At 43.6% G+C, this 23607-nt stretch overlaps 1 protein-coding gene across 2 annotated transcripts in view; it reads right to left on the bottom strand.

Moving 5' to 3' along the window:
• TYR (tyrosinase) overlaps nucleotides 1-12448 on the bottom strand; it is a 26028-nt gene extending 13580 nt beyond the window's left edge. For both annotated transcript variants that reach the window (XM_018565859.1, XM_018565858.1), the window contains exons 1-2: nucleotides 11465-12448; nucleotides 5201-5417 (exon numbers count right to left, since the gene is read on the bottom strand). In XM_018565859.1, the coding sequence (XP_018421361.1) occupies nucleotides 5201-5417; nucleotides 11465-12361 (1114 nt within the window). In that variant the 5' untranslated portion in view covers nucleotides 12362-12448. The remainder of the gene's footprint in view (nucleotides 1-5200; nucleotides 5418-11464) is intronic.
• Nucleotides 12449-23607: the final 11159 nt, after the last annotated feature.

The raw sequence follows: 23607 nt of genomic DNA, 5'->3' as shown, positions 1-23607 counted from the left end.
ATCCCCCCCCCCCCCCCCCCCCCCCCCCCACTTGCTTCCAACTGTCACCCTCCTTTTTTTCCTGTCTCTTCCCTCCTGTCCCACTGTCCTCATCCCCTTTACCCCACTTGAACCATTGCCTCATACTTCCCATACTGTACATCCCAATTACCTACTCTTTGTTGGAGATTGGAATGGAGGGGAAACTTTCTTTTAGGTCACTTAATGCTAAGGCTCAAAACACCCCTGAAAAAGGGAACCTCTCTTATGGAGGAGGCCAGGTGAGCAAAGGCACAATTGTATTTATTCAAGAAACATTTTAAAAGGGATCCCGAAAATCACTTTTGCACTATGGCATTCCACTCCACAACCTCAGCCAAAATGAAAGGCATCACCATTCTAATAAATCAAAAAGGCAGCCCTCTTTGGGAAGAAACACAGTCATGTCACTGCTGTCATATCTTGTGAGTCCATCCTGTCATTTTCAAGCCCCCTAGGGCGTGGATCATCAACACAGCTGAGCTCAAAAAGGACTCCAGGGCTGAGATGCACTGTCATTTACGTGAGTGTTGCTCAGTCTGGCAAGAATAATTGCCACCAGAAGAAGGATGCCACATCACCACCAGACTAGATAGAAGACTACAGGAAAAGGGAATGCATTTTTTGTTTACAAATAAATACTGTGGGGCTACAGGATGGAGGGGGAATGTCCAGGAGTTCCCTTTAAGCCTGCCAGAAAGCATAGAAAGTAGATCAGTTTTAAATCTGCGTGGCTGCAGTTAGACTTTAAAGGTCTACTAGAGCACAAAAAATATAGTATTTTGGCAACTGTACATTATATTACATATGCAATTTCCTAAAAAGCATTAGCTAGAGATGGACTTTAGTTTGTCTATTGCTTAAAAGTTAATTTAAACCTGTATATCAGACTAAAACTCCCCTGTCCAAAGGATAGCGATGTTAAACATTACACTATGGTTTACGTTGCTAAAGTAAATGGTAAATCAAGACTTCCGGTTCCGGCGCCTGATGTAGCGGGCGCAGGGTGCAGAGCTCCCGAATAGCCAGGACTAATCTATATATAAAATAGGACCTCAGCAGCGCGATCTAGCCTGCCGACAGCCTGCTCTGCTACCTGTCCCCTCAGGAAAATGGACAAGTTCCTTGCAAAACGCCGAACGGGTCCAAGAGGCAAAGGCACTCCTGTCCGGGGAAAGCGGCCTCAAAAACAGCCCAAGATGGCCGCCACTCCCGACATGCGGGATGCGAGCACCTCTTCGGAGGAAGACATGCCGGCGCTATCGGACCACGGTATGATTGCAGCAGAGGTGGCTTAAATGGGTGTGGTTACTGGGGGTGTGACCACTAAAGGGTGTGGCCACTGAGGGGTGTGGTCACTGAGGGGCGCTGTAAAGCTTTCTCGCACAGGGCGCCTAAAGGCCTAAGGCCGGCCCTGAATACACAACAACACCTATGCTATCATAATCATTCCCGGCTAAAATTTCACAAATTCGGAAATAAATCTGGTAAAATGTTAGCGAATCTGGCCAGCCACCGAATTGCTAAGACACACATAGCATCCATGCGCACAGAGGGAGAGACTACGACATCTGACCCGAAACACATAAATCAAATTTTTGAACACTTCTATGGAAAACTATACTCGGCTACCCCTGTAAACAAGGAGCTAGGCGACCTCTTTTTAAAACCGCTCTCCTTGCCTAAAATAAACTGCGAAGATCTCTCATATTTAAACGGAGACATTTCCTTGGAGGAGATCCAGAAAGCTCTCAAAATCTCCTCCAATGGCAAATCACCGTGTCCAGATGGCTACACAAATGAGTTTTATAAGTTACTTCAAGAAGAAATTTCCCCCACGTTGCATGGGGTATTTAACGAAATTTGGCAGGGAGGAGAGTATCTGAGAACGGGCTCAGAGGCGTATATTAGATTAATACCCAAAAAAGACAGGGACCCGACTCTTCCAGGCTCGCATAGACCAATTTCCCTAATCAACACAGACGCAAAGCTGCTGTCAAAAATCATAGCGGATAGGTTGGCAAGGCTGCTACCGAAATTAATATCTCCAGCCCAAGTGGGCTTCAAAGGCCGCTCGGCGGTATCTAACATACGCAAACTGCTATCAGTCTTGGAATACGCAAAGCACCACCCAACCTCATCTCTAGCACTTATATCTATAGACGCCGAAAAGGCATTTGACAGCATACAATTCTCGTGGCTATATAGAGTACTGGAGGAAATGGGGTTTTCAGGCCGCTTTAAGACCTTCCTAGCAGCAATGTATGCCTCTCCTAGCGCACGTATTTGTACTTCAGGAAACATATCCAACAGCTTCCCCCTGCTAAGGGGAACTAGACAGGGATGCCCACTTTCCCCGCTGTTATTTACATACATAGTATTTGAGGTTGAATAAAGACATTAGTCCATCAAGTCCAACCTATTAGAATTTAACGTAGCATTGGAGCCGCTGTCAGTATTCTTCCAGAGAACTCCAGACGTCCACGGGGTACCTTTCCAAAATTCGCAACTTAAAATATTCCTGCCATCCAAGCCACTTTCCAACAATATCAAAAGATTTCAGGTCCGTCCATCAACGCTTCCAAGACTACTATCCTCCCCCTAACTTCCCTCTGCAACCTCACTAGGCCCATTAAATATATATATAGCATAGCCAAGGGATCAATAATATACCTAGGTCTCCACATAGGTACCACCCCATCCTCCCTATACAACCTGAATTATCCCCCTCTCTTTGATAAGATAAAAAAGGAGCTGGCCATGTGGCGAGACCTCCCTCTCTCTCTCTTTGGCAGAATACATTTAGTAAAAATGATACCCTTCGCCAGGCTATTATATCCGATGCAGACATTGCCCCTTCTCCTGAAGCATAAAGAGGTCACGTCCTTAAATCAAGCTTTTTCTGCCTTTGTCTGGCAAGGTAAGAGGGAAAGGATTGCTCTACGAAAACTGTTTCTGCCCAGGGATGAGGGAGGCATGGCCTTTCCCAACGCCAGACTTTATAACTTGAGCTGCCTGCTTAGACACTCAAGGGATTGGATAAACTCAACTTCGTATTACTCCAACTTTCAGCTGGAAACGGAAATGGCCCATCCATGGAAACTATCCTCCCTACTGCACTGTCCATTTTCAAAAATACCGCCCACTTTACGCACTAATGTCATTATAAGGGACACTGTAGTGGCATGGAGGGAAGCACACAAGGTTGCGAAACTGAATCCATACTTTTCCAAACACCTCCACGTTAGGGGCAACCCATCATTCCCACAGGGGGAGGAGTATGATACCTTTGGTAAATGGGAAACTAAGGGGATCACCAAGTTTATACATTTTATATCCAAACACTCTGGGAAACTGTTAACCTTCCCCGAATTCAGAGCCACCTACCAGATCCCTTCGCAAGACTATCTTCACTTTGCACAAGTGACTACTCATATGCGCAGTTTGAGTTTTGCTCGCCCCCACTCCTCCACTAGCTCCCTCATAGAGAGGATTCTTACAACAGGGAAACAGTCTATTTCGGACATATACACACATCTGAGACAAGCCTATATCCCTCCCCTGACTGACTCGAATATAATTAAAGTGGCAAGACGATATTGCTACTGAACATATAGTCAAAAAATTTATAAAAGGGTATCACAATACCTGTAAAGTCATGGTTAATGAACAGTGGGGAGAGACGCAATATAAAAATCATGCACAGAGCATACTATGCATTCCAGATTAAGCGCAAACAGGATAAGGACAAGGGTTATTTAGATCACTGCCCCAAATGTAAACTCCAAGCGGCCTCATTGTTCCATTGTCTATGGGAGTGCCCAATGATACAGACATTTTGGACCAGGGTCATTGACTATATTGATATAGTAGTGGGATGTCGGATACCATCTGTACCCCTTTTAATTCTATTTAACTACTGGGATAACCCTGCTGAGTTCAGTAGACATCATAGACACTGGATCTGTATCGTTCTGCTGGCTGCTAGGAGAGGTATTATGAGAGAGTGGCTAGCTCCCACCCCTCCTACCATTCAGGGACTGCGAACAGACCTTCTCCACTTACTTAATTTGGAAAAACTAGACGCAGAAATGCAATTGATGGACGATAAAAAAATGTCCTCCCTATATGACAGATGGTTGCCATTTATCAATCTGACCTTTACACTAGCTGAGAAAGAGAAATTTCTATCTCCATTTAAATACACCTCTAGTGCAATCTTCGAACAGCAGAGGGGAGCGAACTAAAAACTAAAACTGAATCAGGCTCTTATGTCCACTTGTTTTCAGTTTCGACACATCCAGCCACTAAGGTCGGAATTTCATGAGCTCCAAAAATATAGTGTAAACACGTCAGGAGAAACAACTCCAGTTCTCCTTCATTAGGGCTACGACACAACATTGGGGCCGCATAGATAGCGAGTGAGATTGGGGCAAAACGACTTACGACAGACGGAAGAGGACAATCTCATCTAGGAATATACGCCTGCTCCGAATTCTCAGTTCCCCCATCGCTTATATGAAGGGGAAGGTCAAAATACATAGCTGTTTCGGGCGCAGAGAGGTCATGGTCCCCTAACCACGCAACGCCGCAATGAAGTATTTTGTAGCCTCAATGCATATCAAAGACCATTGGGATGTATAAAGTTATAGTGATATACAGTTTTAAAATGTTGCGTAACTTTACTCGATGTAACGTACCAAAACCCATGTATACATAAATGTAAATGTTTTTGAATGAAAATAAAAATGTTTTGAAAAAATGGTAAATCAATTGATTTACTACCTGAAACTATACTAGGGGGAGGGAAAAAAACGGATGTGTTAATACTAAAAGGCAAACTGTTTTGTACATCTAATTTTTGCGTTTAGCCATATTTTGACTCTAAGGGATGCCTTTTTGAATAGGGATTCCCCATTGCTTCCTATGAAGACTGGCTGCCCTTGATTACACTTGCTCATTACTACATGTTGAGAACCTGCAAATTAGGATTTAAAATGCAATGCCTTTGTTTGAGATATGCCCCTTTGCAAAGCTATTTTTTTGTTTTACAGTCCTGGGGCTAAAGGAGCTCATATGCTGCCAACCGCATCCACATCCAGTCATGGGAAGCAGTTTGGATTTATCCCCTTTGGTTTTCTTATAAATATTTCCCTATGAGGAATCGGAGATACATCCCTACCTTCTAAAGTGTTCCTGAAGCTGAGGTTGGCAGATCGATCCATGGCTCCAGTCTCATATTCGGTTATGGATACACAGGCCTCCACTTCCGCAGAGGTGGGCAACCGGGGAGTCCGGCTTGTGTCATGGTTTCCAGGGCTACGCAATAGGGGACCTTCATTTGTGCCGTTACACAAAATTCTCAGGCGGTTATACTCCTCCGGCTGACTGCAAATAACCTGCAGGAAAACATAGACAGCTTTAAAACACTTAGTTTGCTTAAGTAACATGCATTAAAAAAATGCCTTTTCATAAACCCTTTTTTCATCCTGTGTTGCATTTCAACGCAGCTAATCCCTCAAGCTTCTTTCAGCCACTTCCTGTCCACATGCACTCACTCCAGCATGGTCTGTACATCATTACCCTAAACAGGCTTTCTGATAGTGACAGTGCAATGTATGTCAATGCTGCTCAGTCTCCACAAGGGGCCATGTGGCAGGGTGAAGATGCAGTAGCGGAACTGCGCCCAAAAAGACAGGCTCCCCCAAAATTGTGCCATTACGGACTCTCCTCTCACTTTGTTTAGTGTTTAAATGTGGATCTTTAATGGCAGGATCACCAGGTAATATTTAATGATAGGTGCACATGTAAAGAGATTAAGACAGAGTTTGAATACACAACATATTAAAGCTTATAGGAGATTTTAGTGACTGGGTTTAGATTAACGTTAATGTAATTATTTAAGTCTTCCTAAACCAAAAGGCCACCGTAGACAGTAGAAGGTTGTCCACCACACACACCCCACACCCTCTGTCTATCCTTGAGCCACTGTTTTTTGCTCAGCCTGTGGAGAAAGGAAGGGGAAGCATGGCACAGCAGTGCGTTAAAGGGCATCATTGTCAAAAGCTAAAAATATATCTATTTCTATATTGACTTTCCATAAGTTCTATCCCACTCCTAATAACCAGATCCATCTAGAAGTTGTAAACTTACTTATTGAAAATGCTTATAAGACGGACTTCTTCAATGCACTGACACCATTTCACTCAGCCCTGTGAATACACCCCTCTCACAGAGACTGCCTTTTAAACTACACCTCAACGTCTGAACAATGTGACATCATTGCTTGCTGGAAGCAATGCATGATGGGGTATGTAGTCTCGAGAAATGGAGATTGCATCACATCAAGCAGCAGGGAAAGAGATGCAAAGCTCTGAACAGATATTTTTTGACCTCATCTACTGGTAATCCGCTACCAATTTTTGAAGCCAACAAAATATTTAGGCAAGGGTGCCCCTAGTCTTTATGCCCCCTGAGGCGTCATGGGGTGGGGGGCACCGATGTTGTCACTGGTTGCCTGGAGCTGAGCGAGACACTGGTCCCAGTGTTCCAGCAGGGGCATAACTAGAAATCACAAGGCCCCATTGAAATGTTGTATGCCCTGTGATTTCTAGTTACGCCCCTTGCAGAGATCCCAAACAGCCCACCTGAGAGTGACCCTGCAGAGCCCACACTATATGGTGGGCTCTGCAAGGTCTCAGGTGGGGTGGTCACATCCCTTACCCGTTAGCCCCGATCTGCTGTCAGCTTCCTCCACCACCGGGCCACGCCTACTCCTCCGCTGCCGACGCCACGCCCAGCCTCCTCCTCCGCAGCTGCTGCTGCTGGCTGTCATTGACTCAGCAGTGGCTGAGGAGGAACGCGCCTCTGCACAGATCAGACGTGTATCCAAACCTCTGTCATTGTCCTTAGTGGTGAGACAAGTTGTTTTACATGCTAGTTTGTGAGTGTGCCATGATGCCTTTCTACTGTTCTTCTGCACAGATCACTGACAGGTCGTCAGTGATCTGAACACTGGCGCATTCCTCCCCACAACCACCAGTGCCAGCCAGCAGCCTGTGATGCCATAGCGACCCAGGCGGCATCAGGGGGACCCCTTTGTTCCTCATCCTGGCCGGGCCAATGTGCCCCGGGCGGACATGGTGATAGTTCCACCACTGCATCCCAGGTTGCCGAGAGCTGATGGGTGTATGGCCCTTACACATCTCCCTTACTGACTCTTCACAACCTGTGACCTTATGGCTGAAAAGGGGGCAGCAAACATTGTGCAGCAGACCGGCAGGGCCACTCTGTCCGTCACCCTCCCCCCCAGCATGTCCCAAAGGGTTGCCGCATGAGGCAACAGCCTCAGGCTGCCTCAAGGAATGGCCCTGCATTTAGGTATAAAGTAGACAGTAAGAGGCATGTATGCAGCACTATGACCCATCTGATTCTAGAAGTGAACATGCAATTTTTAATTTCACTGCAAAGGTCTGAGACCAAGTCAGATTCAGGTACATACCCGGCTTGCATTTAAAAAATAAATGAATGCAGCTTTGTAACATTTAATATGGCAGCACATTTGTTACTTTTATCGATGCCTGTATACCTATAACATAGGAAAATGGCTTTCAGTAAGTTGTACAGAGAAGGAAAAGACTGTGATCCAAATCCCTTTAAAATGTTTCTGACAAAGCCGATCGACTGGAGTAATGGAACTACATATTCACAAGTATACACGTAGTACAAACCAAACGAGTACAAACCAATGAACTGGGATGGATATCAGTTTGCTGATGCATGGAACTCTATGAATGAATTGCCCCATTGACAGAAAGCTGGAATATCAAGAGTGTCTTATGGCCAGAGGTTAATCTGCCATTAAGCACATCATATGAGAACAAATAGAGATAGAGTAGGAAATCGAAGGAACACAATAGAAGGCTTTGTTATATAGGAGTCACAAGTGAGTAACTATTTACAGATGCATTTAGATAGACATAGTAGTAACAACCTACATCTTTATCACATACATTATTTTTTTTATAGGCATGTGGCAAGAATCGCAAGCCAACGAAAAAAAGAAAGAAAGCGCAACATTGAGAATACAATGCGACACAATTACATAAAACAATGACAAGAGGATTGCTTAGGGGAGGGCAGCCAGCCATCAGCGCGCGTTTCTGAAAAGTACACTAAGAAGATAATTCAGGAGGAGGTTAACGAAGTTTAACCCACGGAATCACTAGAAAGTGTTCTAGTTGCGTACAAGGAAGTCAATGCGAAGCTTTGTATGATAATTTGCTCAGTACAAAAATGTATCTTATTTGTGTATCACCCGGCTGTAGATCCTCAAATCATCTCTGAATTGGATGGAAAACTGTCCTTCCTTCTGGAGGGTGGCTACTTTTGTTCCCCATGGTCCCTGTGTGTGTTGTAAAGTAGTCACCGCTCCAAGCTCACTCCCGTGATGAACTACAATCTTTTGCAATACAAATTAATAAACTAAAAAGGTGAGACTGTAGTCCATCACGGAAGTGAGCTTGGAGCGGTGACTACTTTACAACACACACAGGGACCATGTGGAATAAAAGTAGCCCCCCTCCAGAAGGAAAGACAGTGTCAGCACCAATTCAGAGATGATTTGGAGGATCTACAGCCGAGTGATACACAAATAAATTAAATTTTTGTTAGTAGTTAAAAGTACTTGAATGCATTAGCTCCGAAGTTTGTCACTTTAAAAGGGACATTAAAGTATTTTTTTTCCCCTCCCCCGAATGTTAGTGTAAGCACTTACCTTAAATGATGTCTCTTAATCCGATCTTCTTTCCTGTCGTTTTCATCTGTCCCTCCAGCGTAAACTCCTAAATAGGGTGTTTTACACTTACAGATAAATGGATAAGGGGCATGTCCGTGAGGTTCAGTGTATTTGGTGAAATGCGGTGCTCTTGATTTGTTCAAGTTTATGGAAGATCTCAAAATGATGCCATAATGGGTCATCATTGAGAGAATGTTAGGTAGTGCTTCTTTCAGGTTGAAAATGTATATAGTAAATTAGCAAATGCTGAGATTTTCACTTTGTGATTGGCTTTATATATGTCCTTATAATCAGACAGGGACAACCCTGACACGTGCTTTGCTGCATATATGTAAGGAGTTAGAGAGCTGGCCAATGACCAAGAGTTTGGTCACTGAATGTTATAAATAAATTGGATGTACATGGTGAAAATAGGGCCAAATGCTCTTGGAAGATAATATATGGTTTAGCAGGGGATAAAGCTCCAGTAAGTAGTGCAAGGGCATGCCTGAATAGATAAATTGATTGATTGGGTCCTCATATTACATAGTTTTGGTAAATCTAAAGTGGCCTGTACAAAAATTGTATGGTTAGATTGTAGCATATATGGTGACCCTAAACCTAGATACTATGGTAGCTGGTAATGCTGTGCGAATTCTCACAGTGGAATGGTTACTTTGAAAAATGCCCAACTAATGGTCAGCAATGATCTGCTGCTCCATCAGGACACCCTTCAGCATTGAGGTCTCTATTCAAGATACTCCACACAGGCAGCTATCTTCCATCTCCATTCCTTCTGGATGTACCCTCCAGCATGGCATCAATATTTATATCCTCCTCCAGCATGCACCACTGGCAATAAGCCTTCTAATAGTTGGTCAGAAAGACAAATATTCATAATTTAGAAATATTGCATCTTCATGCTCCATCACCATAAACGCTCCCCAAGAACGGGCAGGCAAAAATAATAATCTGAGCTTAGGGAAAACCAACAAAAGCAAAACTAGGACAATTCAGAGCTCAGGCTGACTACAGCAAGCTACAACACTACAATCTAGGGACACTTCTTCTTAGGGCAGAGTCCCTGCACTACTCACATGCATGACAAGTTAACCCAGGACATTATTCATCTTCTAAATAGTTTAAACACTGATGATTCTTTTTAAAATGATGCCTACCATGAAAAAAGTAACAGGGCTCCCATTGCTGGGCTACTTTTATAGACAGCTAGTTTGTCTGTCTCGAGCATTTATAACTCACAGACCCAGAATAAGAAAGCAGCAGAAAAAAAGTCAGGAAAGTCAGATTTCATTTATAGGGTATTTATGAAGCAAATTGGGTACACAATGAAATATTCATCTATTGCTAAGCAGGCTCTCTCTCTCAATCAGCAAAATACGAGACAGTTTCTTTCTGTATTTGTGACCCCTGGAATTCTGGCCAGCCAACTGAGATAGATTTGCAGAGGGTTTGCAACATAATTCCTGCCGTAGATAAAGACAGATTTTCACTAAAAGGGCACACACAGATAAGGAGTGGTCAGGGGCAGGTTTTATTTTGTTGCAGTGCAGTGTAGAATTCCCCGCAGGAGAGTGGGATCCCCTCTGGCTACAGCAAGAACCTAAACACACATTTCAAACGTTTCCAAAAGATAAGTAGTAGCCATGCAGTCACTTTCAGCATCCACTAAAGACACATAATGGTTTTGTGTGGACTGCACGTTAAGTATTTTTCCAACCAAAACTTTTCTGTTTGTTTATAGTTTTGAATAGAGTGTGGAAGGTTTTTACTGTTTGATTTCTACTGCAATTAGGAGCTGCATTAGAGAGATGTCTATTCACTTGGGGCCCTTTACACCTTTGCATTGCAGATTATCATGCACTGCATCACAAGTTAATGTGCGTTGCATTAATGTAACCCATTCAAAGTGCACCATTATGCAACCAACCAACCAAGACATGCACCAATTTTCTTAGTAGCACACCCTAACACTTACAGGGTTATTCACAGAAGGGTGATTCACAGAAGGGTGAAGAGTTTGGAGAAGGCAGGAGAAGTGAACAATCTTCTAGGACAACATAGCTGAACTGGAAAGTGAGCTGAATTGGAGAATTTTTCCAAATCAGCGATGTTGTCCTAGATTGTTCACTGCTCCTGCCTTCTCCAAACTCTTCACCCTTTTGTGAATAACCCTGTTAAAATGTATAGGCGCATTGGGGTGTGTTGTATTTGTGCATTGGGGTGCCATTCAAAATGAATGGCACTGCAACACACAGTGCAATAAAAGTCATGTAGTATCACATGTTATAGCAATGCATAGGGGGGTAAATTGCTATCTCAGTGACAGCAGTTGCATCAGACAGGAAGTGATGGAAAATCTGCAACAGGGGCACAAATCAATAAAGATGCTAGTGTAGGAGAAGACTAGAGCCCCGGATTTATATTGCTGCCTATGCCCCTGTTGCATGTTTTCTCTCACTTCCTGTCTGGTGAACATAGGGCTAGTAAGCAAAATGAAATCTCTGTGAGCCCCATTAAAAATCCAACAGAGAGTTTAATCCTCCCCAACTCTATCCAAAACCGAAAAGGTTTTAGGTGGACTTGCATTTAAAAATGTTGGTAACTATGCAACCATGCCAGATAATGGTGAAGGACAAGGGCAGAACTTACCTGCCAGGAGGAGAAGAAGGAAGCTGGGCTGAGGAGGTTGTTGCCGGTAGGATGTGTACCCCCAAAAAACTCATCAGTGCAGACCTCACACTGCTGGGCATCTCTCCAATCCCAAAAGGGAATAGTGAAATTGTCATCGCCCGCCACCTTTTGGATTTGCCGTTCCCAAAGCAGCAGAAAGAACCTGTGCCAAGGCAAAAAGCCAGGAGCCTCATGGGCAAAGTCAATGTTTGCCCACACGCCACCACCTTCCAAGAAAGCATCTCTGGAGGCATAGTAATGCATCCACACAAACAGATCATAGACATTGATATCCGCGAACATCGGATTGGAACCATTGTTCATCTGCTCGTAAGTGGCGGTGGAAATAACATAGTCTGGGCTGATGGTACGCTTGGCCAAGTTGAGATAGGCGATGAACTTGTCCTTTTCAGCCGTGGTCATCTTGAAGATCTCCTTTCTGATCAAGTTGCGCCTGATGGTGCAGTTTGGTCCAGCGTAGCCAAACCTGCACTCACCACAATTGTAGCCCGTGAAGTTACCCTGGCATTGGCAAGTCCTGTTATAAAAGACAATGGGCCAATTTTCACGGTCGTCAATGCCCAAGAAAGGGAACTGGGTGCCCACAGGGGAGTTGGAGATGACTACATCTTGGCATGATCCTCTGCCTGAGGCTTCTCCACATGGAGAATTATCTCCTGGCCAGATTGGGCAACATTCCTTGCTTAAGAGGACCTGTGCTGTACTACAAGCCCTGGGAAACTGTCCGTAGGAAGTACGGAGTACCAGAAGCAGGGTGCCAGCTGCTAAAAGCACCGTAGTACTATTCATCCTAGTGTCCCTCCTCAAACAAACCAAGGCAAAAAAAAAAGAAATCCCTCTTCCTTGCTCACTCATTAATTGGGCTAATCACATGTTCAGGCTTATATCACTTTTCCCCCTCCTCACTCCACTGAAGAACATTTACAATCCCTCCCCTCATTAGCACTACCAATGTGAACTGGTGATGATCACAGGAATGAAAGGAATGACTTAAAAAAAAAAAATTAAAAACAGCAGTTAAGCTTTTTTTTTTTTTTTACCTTCAAGTTTTCAAACACAAATTTTGTAATCTCAACTTTTGCAACGGTAGGTTCATGAACGTTCCTCAAGGATCTAAAAAAAAACAAAAAAACAGCTTATACTTAAATGACTGTTTGTTTTTCTCATCAAAAATGTGCAAACAGATATAATTAAAGACAAATGAGATCAGCACAGTACGAAAAGTGGAACTAATTCCTTTAATAAGTTGGGTTATGGGCTAAAGCTCTCCCTCTCCTCATTCATTGAAGAGTTTTTATGGCTAAGACTACCATTTAGAATCAACAAGTCTTCTGTTGTCTGTAGCAACTGCTGGCATTCTGCCATTATATTAAATGAAGGCATGGAACCAAATCCTAATAGATGTTTGCTTGCTGTAGGCAACAACAATAATGTCCTTAGTTCCACTTGAACACCATCTGAGTTCTAGACTTCAGAGTTCACCTACATGTGATATTTTTAATCAATTGATAGCATGAAATTAACCTCTTGTTGACTGCTTCTCACCTAAAACAATTTGGGCAAATGAGGCAGCTGAGGTCAGGAATGATGGCTTGACCGCAGTCTTGTAGGAGGAAAGTTTAAAAGTAACATTGGAAAGTAGTATTTTATTGAAAGAGTAGTGGATGCTTGGAGCAGATGTCCAGTAATGGTAGTGAGACAAAAAACGGTAAGGGCCCATTCATACTTTAGCACTTTTGCTGCACGTAAGTGCATGTTGTTCCCTTTAGATTGTAAGCTTGTTAGCATTTTGTCTTGATTTGTATTGTAACTGTAATGGCATTGAATGGAACTCCAAATGCAACTCCTGGCCTCGATGCGCTCAACTGCGCAGTACTGCAATAACATGAGCTGTGGTGCGGTTAAAAAAAGTAGTGCATGCACTACTTTTTTCAACCACAATGCATGGTATTGCAGTACCACGCATTGCAGTGTGGTTGAGTGCATTGCGGCCAGGAGGTGCGTTTGGGGTGCCATTCAAATGAATGGCAATGCAAAGCATCTGCCGCACTGTAATACACAATAGGTGTGTTGCGTTTAGGGTTGCCACCTGTCCCAGATTCAACTGGACAGTCCAGGTTTTGAGTCTTGTATGTGCTGCTTCCGGATTTCAGGCCAGCTGAAACCCAGACACAACACATACAGCACTCAATATGTCTCGTGGTACTATGTGATTACCGCACAGCATTGGTGTGAACGGGCCTTTAAGAGACCCTATCACCAGCTTAAAAAAGCACAAGAAGGTCAAGTAGACCAATATGCTTACTTGCAGCACTTTTCTTTCCCATACAGGATATTTCATTGGTTTGCAATGTGCCTCTGAACTTGCTAGGGAATTGGCACATCAGAAAGTGTCAGCTCCCTAGCACAGCTTCCTCCCTCCTTTTCACATCATATCCTTCTTCTCTTCTGGTAGTGTCTAATTAGCATCTGTGCTGGCCCAGCTCCTTCATACCTACGTTATCATTTCTTTAGCAGCCGGATAAGGAGGAATATTATTGAGCAGGGGTAGGCAATCGTGGCACTCCAGTTGTTGTGGAACTACAAGTCCCATGAGGCGCTGCAAAACTACCCCTTCTATAGGTTACTTGAGTAACAGGTCTCACTCTGCTGGGACTGCTGATACCACCTCCCAGATGTTGCCCAACAAAAATGACGGGCTTTTGGATGTCTACACGCCTGCTTTTACAGGTAAATAACATGACCATATTTCATGTTCCACCCAAATTATTTTTTGCTTCTATGGAGAAGTGTGCACTTAAAGGTGGAATTTGCCTTCAAATGTACATATAATCAAATTGGGGAAATTAATGGTCCAGTGACGAGGTCCCTTAGTTTTGAACGGGCTGCCAATGCACCACAACCCAGCTGAAAATGTACATGTACATTTTTTCAATGGCGTCCAATAAAACGCATGGCATGTGCTTTGGGGTGCTAGTCAAAACTACTTGCACCGCAAGGCACGGCTTACTGTGTTACCAGACACAATTGTTGATGGACCTAAAGTGAATTTAAATGCTTGAGATCAACATAAGTCTATGTTAAAGGGGGGGAAAGGGGCTCAATGGACCACTTGGTCCTTTTCTGTCATACTTCTGCATTTCATTGAGATGTAACAGGCTCAGGAATTCGCATTTGGCAAATTTTATGCGACACATCAGCTGTTGTAGAACTCCAAATCGCATTATGCATTGCAAGATGTTGACAGCCACAGGTACAGTATGACTCCCAAAGGGATTTGTAGTTTCACGACAGCTGGAATGCCGAGGTTGCCTATCTCTGCTTTTGTCCCTGTTCACACCTAAGCTTTCCGTGAATGTACAACAAACATGCATCAAGCGGAACATGTCAAAAACCTGCAACACACTTGCGATGCCATTACTTGTGTGTCCCTATTCACATCTAAGCATTTTGTGTGTGCGTATCAAATTCACTAATAAAGTGCACTTTAACGTACATTCGCCAAAAGCATCAAAAAGGCAAATGCTCTGCATATTTCTTCTTTGTGCACACATCTATCTAACTGAAGTTACCATGCAACTGGAATGCATGTATTCACATGCGTTGTGGCACAGGATCATTGAGCCCCTTCACAAATTTGATTTTTATTACTGGTAACTCCTTGAGTGACCTCATAGACCCTGCGCCCTTAGAGCTCCGGTTGTTATGGTCCTTTGTGGCATTTATTCTATATCATGCCACAAAGTTATCAAGTCTACTGTGTTATTTTGTGCTTTTTGATCTGATGTTTTTTTTTCTCCTGTATTTACCTGGTGTATCCCTGCTGAGTTCAAGGCAACCTGATGACGAGGCTGATCCCGCAGCCAATCCCAGGAATGCCTCTGACACCTAGGGGTGTGTGGCTTACACCCTGCCATGCTCACACCATAGGTTGGGCTTGCTTTCGGTGTCAACGTCGCATTCATGGGAACTGGTGACGCGGCCGATCCCACACCCTCGTGGGTGTGCGGCCAATCCCAGCGTGGACTGTATTTACAGCCAAACCCTACATTCTGGATGCAATATGCGGCCGGACATGTCGGATAGCGATAGGCCACTCCCCCACTGCTCGAAATGGCTTCTCATGCCTGTATGTGTGCTCGGTTGGCACCTGGCCTATGTGTATTTACAAGGTATTTTATATCTGCTCAATTTCTCCGTACATTCATATCTGTCTAGGCGGTGCTTGTTTTTTTTTTCTATTATAAATTCTTTATTTAAAAGTTTTGGTAGTGATCACAGGAAAAAAAATAAGTGCAAAAGTAGCAAATAGTTGCTCTCTCGGGCGGTCATCAAGAAAATACACCAATTGCATTGCAATATATATATATATTTATATATATATATAACATAGTATTTTTTTTTAAAAAAAAATCAAGTGCAAAAGTAGCAAATAGTTGCTCTCTCGGGTGGTCATCAAGAAAATATACCAAATGCATTGCAATATATATAAACATAGTAAGCAAAATAAAACATTTATGTCGCGGAATTAAATAGGAAGAGGGAGTACCCCATGCTCGGCTAGTTGGTGATCAGTAAATATCGCGGCAGGGGTACATAGAGGTATCCAGGTGCTTATGAGCGCATCTGTGAGTCCGAGGGAGAGGACATCTATGCCTGGGTGAGACGACATCCTGTCGGTTGCATGCATAGGAGATGTCGTTTTTAAAACTTTAGTGTGCAAGGCGGTGCATGTTATAGACCAGTGGTTCTTAACCTGTGTAACCTCAAGACCCGCATTTGTCCTCGGGCATTAAGTCGCGACCCAAGCTGCACTGCATTGGAACACACGGCAGTGTGGGCTCCTGTGCTGTGACGGAGCTCCATCCATATGTGCATTGTTTGTGCAGTTCCTATGTGCGCCTGTAGAGGTGTCGGGAGCAAGAATGTGATGTCACTCCAGTCCTGGCACCGCTACAGGGCATGCGAGTGAGCTATAAGCAATGCATGTATGGATGGAGCTCCCTTGCAGCCATACCCCCAGTGCACCCCACCTCAAGTTGACACTGGGCAGCATATTTTTAATTGACAGTGCTGCGCTATGGGGGAGGCTAAGGGAAGGCTAATGAGTCTCTCACCTAGAAAAGTGGAAGGCATGCGGTGACCCACTAAACACGGTGTCGCGACCCACTTTTGGGTCACGACCCACCAGTTGAGAACCAAGGTTATAGACTATGCATTCATCACCTAATTACCACACCTGCAATTGTTTTACTATAGTGGGATTGTGATGTCATTAGGATGTCACATGATCACGGGAGACTTGGGGATTAGCTTATTTCCACAGTATGGTGTGTATATCTGTATATGGTTTCACTTGCGTTTGCATCACTCAGTTTGCCTGATGAATGGGATCCTGTGAGACCCGGAAACGTTGCGTTTTGATGCATTGTGCTATGTTTCGTGCGTCAATAAACAGACGCCATTGATTAATTACTTGGAGTGCCGATGTCTATGTTATCCTCCTCCTATTACCATTAACCGCACCCCAAACCAAGATGCACGTTAAAAAGGGCACAAATGCGGAAGAAAAAAAATACATGTTGCAGATTTTGCTACATGCTCTACCTCTCCCCATGTGTCTCGCACGTTTAGGACCCCTTTAAAATCAATAGAAAACAGAACTCGTCTGAATGCAAGCAAACATGACTCTCAAATGTGAATACCTTAATGGCACCCTAAACACGTTCGGTAAAACGTGTGTTTTTGTACATGGAAAAAAACCGGAACGCCTGTAGCAGAATCGGCGACATGAGCTACTTTCCTGCATAAATCACACGTGCAGCACCCATTGAAATCAATAGATATGCGCAGCAAATGTGGGAATAAATGCGCATTAACGAGTGTGTATATTCTCGGTATGCCTAGGTGTGAATGGGGTATTAGCGTTTGAACACACTGCTAAATAATTTAACTTTCCAGCATCCACCAAACACTGAAATATTGATTTTGGGCAGACTAATGCTGGATTAGAAAATTGATGCTTGTCACCCACTATGCTGAGCTCAGCATAGAAATAATCGGGGGATCGGTCACCCCTTATTATGCATATGGAGCGATGTAAAAGTGCTGGATTGCCCATCACAGAATCCTTTGATGTCCCTGCTACATTTACTAATTGGAATTCGGCGCCCGACAACGGCCGTATTAACCATGAGTTTGCCAGGGAGCCAGCTCTTTGAAGTGTGCATTAAAAGAAAGGAATTCTAGGGCATGACTAGGGACATCATGTCAGCAGAGCGGACATACCCTGGAGTTAGGTGTTCAGGAATGGGAGGCTCGTGAAACAAGCCCCTGTTTGGGCCTGCAGTGCCTGGTCATGGGGGGACCCGTGCTCTAAGCCTGCAGTCTGCTCCGGATCAGCAGCTGAGCACATGACCAGCTGACAGACACGAGGTCTATAATCCTGTGTGCTGCAAGGCCTGGGAATCACTGCTGGAACGTCACACTCACTGAGCTGATATACTTCTCCTTATCTCCTCTGTACATAGGCAGGTCAGCCATGGCTTCCAATGTCGAGGGGCATGTAGGGGACCATGTTGACAACTTGATCAAATCTAAGCCTAATATAATCTCTTTAGCTGAACAAAAATGGATTGGTCTAAAAACTGTAAGGTCACGTTATGATGACAAAAAACCCTCAAACTAACAGATGAATTGAAATGTAAGTAAACTCTATAATGTTCCAAAACTGTATAATGCACCACTAGACAAATCCTAGGGGCCAAGTAGCCAGTGCGCTTAAATAAATGGCAGTTGGGGCCCAAGGTTTTCTTTAGTTGTTGTCAATGGAGTTGGCTTCTAAATAATAATAATGATTAATAATATTTACAATATAAGGAAGATATTACAGTTACAAATCAATACAAATCAAAACAAATGGTAAGCAGGGCCCTGCCCGTGTGAGCTTACAATCTAAAACATCCTGCTGGCTCTGGATTGGACAGACTGGCTGCCGAAATCTATATTAATTTGGCCACCCCTGGTATAATGCATAGACTGTATCATCTCTATCTCAAAGGAGACATGGGGCACTTGGTAGAAGAGCTTGGGCATGTGGGTGGCAGCATCTATGCCCCTGGTATGCACACTTTATTCATTGCCAAAGTTGTTCATGTTGCGCTCAAAATTTCAGCCATCCTATAGATGATTGTCTTGGTTGATTTAAAATGGCAATATACATATAAAAGAAGTGCATGTTGATATAGTGGCAGAGATTGAAGAAGTGCATGTTGGTATAGTGGTGGAGATTGAAGAAGTGCATGTTGGTATAGAGGCGGAGATTGAAGAAGTGCATGCCAGTGTAATGGCAGAGAATGAAGAAGTGCATGTTGGTGTAGTGGCAGAGATCAAAGAAATGCATGTTGGTGTAGTGGCAGACATTGGAGAAGTGCATGTTGGTATTGTGGTGGAGATTGAAGAAGTGCATGTTGTGGACCTATATGGGTTGGACTTGATGGACGTATGTCTTTCATTCAACCCCAAATACTATGTAACTATGTACTATGTAACTATGCATAGCGGCGTTAGATTGGAGAAGTGCATGTTGGTATAGAGGCGGAGATTGGAGAAGTGCATGTTGCTATAGTGGTGGAGAGTGAAGCAGTGTGCGTTGGTGTACTGTCAGAAAGAGAGGAAATGCATGTGGGTGTAGTGGTGGAGAGAGTAAAGAAGTGCATGTTGGTATAGTGGCAGAGATTGAAGAAGCGCATATTGGTGCGTGGGTTCATCATTGTAATTTAAAGTAAATCCAAACCCAATGACTAAAATGTAATATCTCATTCAGTCTTAAATCTCATGTAATTTAAAAGGCTTTTTCTTTATCTTTTTAAACCTGCACCACTCATTAACTTATCTGACGACCCTGCCATGAAGGTCCTTGTTTGGGCACTTCCTGTTATGGGGTGACATATTTCCCAACTGTGCTCCTCTGTTGTGCCCTTGTAATATGCACCCCTCATAGAGACTACAAGTGACCGCGCCAGCATATTGCACAGGTACGGCCTTCAGGGCTATCAGGAAGCTGGTTCAAAGCAATGTGCAGCCAGCGATAGTGAGACATCAACAGCACTAAGATGCACAAAGGATGTATGTTAAGGCAAGAACATGGCAATTTTCCATGATACACATTGTTATAGCAGACTAAATGTCATTAGGTTAGCGCTTAGGTCTACCTTAATTCTTTGTGGTCCATGTGCTCAGAGGATGTAGCAATGGTGTATCCTTTGCCTATATATTCTGTGCTGAATAATGTCCCACTTCTCAATCTCAGAAAGCAGGGAGGTTTAGTTGATCTAGTCCTAGACTAGACACAGAGGAAATACACATACTGTACAATGTCAGCACATGTTTAGCATGAAATGAAAGCATATCCGAGCACACTATGTCACACTATGTTTACTACTTCTGCCTCACAATGCTGATAAGGAGTGTGGAAAGGCGGCAGGATACGGTATGTTAGTTTTGGCATATTTTTTTTTTTTCTTGAGTGGAAATTTCAGAATAGAAAATTGCAACACAATTGTGGTACGGATCATTTTTGCTGCATTGGTTATATGCGCCTCACACCCGTAAAATCAATTTATCACTCCTGACAGATTCATCTATATCACTAGAAAAAGTACCAGTCACTCAGGCTGGAATCACACTACAGTTTTATAAAAATCCCATGTTTTAGGGCCTATTCATACCTGTGTGTTGTGGTTCTTTTAGAATGGCACTGCAAATCACATGTGTTGTACAGGCTACTTGCACATTATGGTAGACCATTGCCCTAGTGTGTCCTCCTACAGGGATGCAAGGTCTGTTCTGATCCTTGTCGTTCCATCCACAGTTGATGCCATTGTCCCCTGGTCAAAAATTAACTGGGCAAACATGGAGTACAGAAAGGACAAAATGGAATAGATGAGGCATGAAGTTGGGATAGAATTGGACCAGACTAATATGGAGCAAAGACAGCAGGGAAAGGGAATTATACGCACATGGAATAGAATCTGACAAGGCTGCCCCAGGTGACTTGAGTAGAAGTGGGGAGCACAGTGGATGATGGTGGGGATTGGCCACATAACAAGAACTCTAACTAATTTTTCCTATTGATAGCACTTTGAGAACTAGGAACATGCACAGTTGCACATTCCTAGACCTCTACTACAAGGTTCATTAACATTCTTATGGCAAGGAGTATTTTTCATTTGGAAAGTTGTATTGGTGTGTGAAGGGGATTTTATTCAGTTACTGCAATCAATGTGCAGAGAAATGTGATGGTTTTGGGTGGAGAAGTCCTGTCTGTCTTTGGACCCTTTCATGGTATTATATCTGACCTCTGTTCTACAGCTTGTTCCCGCCTTTAGTTCTGTTTCATTTTTTTTCCAATTATCTTTATAGCAAAGAGGTAATGAAGTAAATGATATGCAATTTCATGTACAACTGCCCTCGGGATCGAATAGCAAAATCAGAATCGTAGCTGTGGTCTGAAAACTGCTTTATTTGTTTCACATACACAAAAAGAGAGGGGGGGAGAGAGAGGAAGGGAGAGAGAAAGACAGAGATATAGCAAGAGAGAAGGGGTGGAGAGAGAGAGATGGAAAAGAGGGTGAGTGAGGGAGGGGGTGAGAAAGGGGAGTGAGGGAGGCTATGTGAAAGAGAGAGACACACAGACATGGCAGAGCAGAAAGTTGTTGTTTTTTTAAGTGATCCCTGTAACATAATTCTATTACCTAAAGATTCTGCCAGTAGCTCTATTATATTTCCACTTCCTTTATCTGCTGTGATTGGACAGCGGAAGATAATGATGTTTATATGCCCCTTGTCCAATCACAGAACGTCTTGTACTCCATGAATGGAGAAGCTGCAATGAGCGACCTGCTGTGATCGCTGTGCTCCAGCCCCGACTCTCAGATTCACTGCCTGATCTTCAGCGGTGACATCACAGCCAGAGGCTGCATGTAACACCAGTTGGGCACACATCATAAAAGGTACATTATTGAAGCCTAGCTAATGTCCCAAAAAGTGTTAAATCTTTTATAAATGAAAGATGAACTCCCGCTAAAACACATCTTAAGCAGTTACAGCAACACTAAGATAGGTCTGCACATTGGTCTGCACATATGGCTGCCCCCACCTTTTGTTGACAAAAAAAACTGCATTGTGGAAATATAGAAAAAACACATTAAAAGAAAATGCAATAAAAAATGTCCGCCTTACTCCCGGGATCCAGCCGCTTCTTGGTTCCTGTCGCTGACATCACTGGGCCTCAAAAAGGAATCTTCGGAAAGCTCTGGATCCCAATTCTCATGGAAGGACACTAAAGCAATGCACAAGCGTGTGTTCTCCCAGGATGTCTCCAGAAGACCCATTGACATGACTTCACCTAGACCAGTCTTAAAGCACCATTTTTGACAGCAGGTGGTGGGGGACAGGCACATAAGTGGATCTTCCCTTTTATTGGATACCCATAGACAGATCCTGTCTCCTGTTCACAGAACAAGAGAAAAGACCGGAATGTCATGTGACTCTGGATTTAGGTGAGTAAAAGTTAGGGCTTTTTAAAATATTTTTTTTTAAAGATGGTGATTAGCTACAGGGGGTGGGGTGGTGTGTGACCCCGGAGCGTAGCTTTAACTATGTTATTTGCCAGGGATGCCAAAACATTAGCATGCTTCTAAACATATACAACATATTTATGTAATGCATATTCCATTTCTTTGTCAGTTCCTGAGCAGTGCAAGGGGCCAATAGCATACAAACACATCTTACTGAAGTCCAAAGAATGCACTTAGCATTAAACTGAATCAGGTTAGTGCTACGGGCCCTGACTGTCCTAATTGTAGGCGATAGCCTGGTCCCCTGATTGATAGCCCACTGCACAATGCTCAGTCATGACTGAATTGGTGGCTCTTTGCTGCACAATCTAGACCAGATGGAATCCTAATAAAATAAGAGGCGCCCGGCCATTGCCATAAATCAACAAATAGGTGGGTTCACAGTAAAAGAAGCTCCGTCTTATTCTGTCTCTCTCATAAAAGGTTATCATTCATCTTCCCCTGCTAAATGCCATCTCTCTCTTATGCATTTATATTGTGCTGTTGCCGAGTTCCATTACAGGAGCACAATCTATTGTCTTCTATTTGTGCCAGCATTGCTGAGTGTATCATATCATGGGTTTATTTAGGCTGAGTATTAATCTACCGGAGACAATAAGTCTTAGACGGAAAGGAAAATTCTGTTTTGACTGCCGATAGTAACTAGTCAGCTGCCATCATTGTTTCAATGCATGTTTGAAAATGAAACGGGTTCAGCCAAACGTCTTTAATCACAGTTCAGAACCACCCTCCTCTTCACATTCTATACAAAATTTGAAATCAAGACTGTCACCATACAATAAATATGCAACTGGGCTGGGCACACACAAGACTTTTGTCTTGCGATGGTTGTAAGGTACTTAAAAAAAATGTATGATCTGCCTTTCTTGCATAGGCAGATTGTACTTGCGATGATCGCAAGCCACGCCCCCCTGAGTGGCGGGCTTACGATGACCGCAATGCCGAACGGGCAATGTGCGCTTGCGCACACCGGCCCGTCCAGCTTTTATCTTACGAACATGCTACACACCCGCCGAACATCGTACGATGCTTGGCGGGTTTTCGAACATGTCCATAAGTTAAAAGTCGTGCAACCTTACAGTAGTAGAGGTCGCACGGCTTCCACACACCTTACGATAATCGTACGATCGCGGGATTTCCCGCGATTATTGTACGATTATCGTAAGGTGTGTGGGGACCTTTAGCCACACCTGTCATAGATGGCGGTACCCATCTTTACTGCCACTCGCAGAAGTTTGTACTGAAACTGACACTTCTGAGAGTGTCAATCTCCTAGTTCCTCCACATTGCTTATTGGTTCCTCCCTCTGACCTCCACATCATTCCAGGATACAGCAGTGATGCTGAGGTCAGCTGGAAGAACCAATGAGAGCTGCAGTGAGAATCATTGCTCAACTAAAAAAAATAAATAGCTTCAGCAATTTGATCTCCAGGTATAGATTGTATACTTACATTAGTCTAG

The sequence above is a fragment of the Nanorana parkeri genome, unplaced genomic scaffold, assembly GCF_000935625.1.
Source record: "Nanorana parkeri isolate BGI_ZX_2015 unplaced genomic scaffold, ASM93562v1 scaffold896, whole genome shotgun sequence".
NCBI classification, from domain to species: domain Eukaryota; kingdom Metazoa; phylum Chordata; class Amphibia; order Anura; family Dicroglossidae; genus Nanorana; species Nanorana parkeri.
This window is presented reverse-complemented; position numbering and strand designations above follow the sequence as displayed.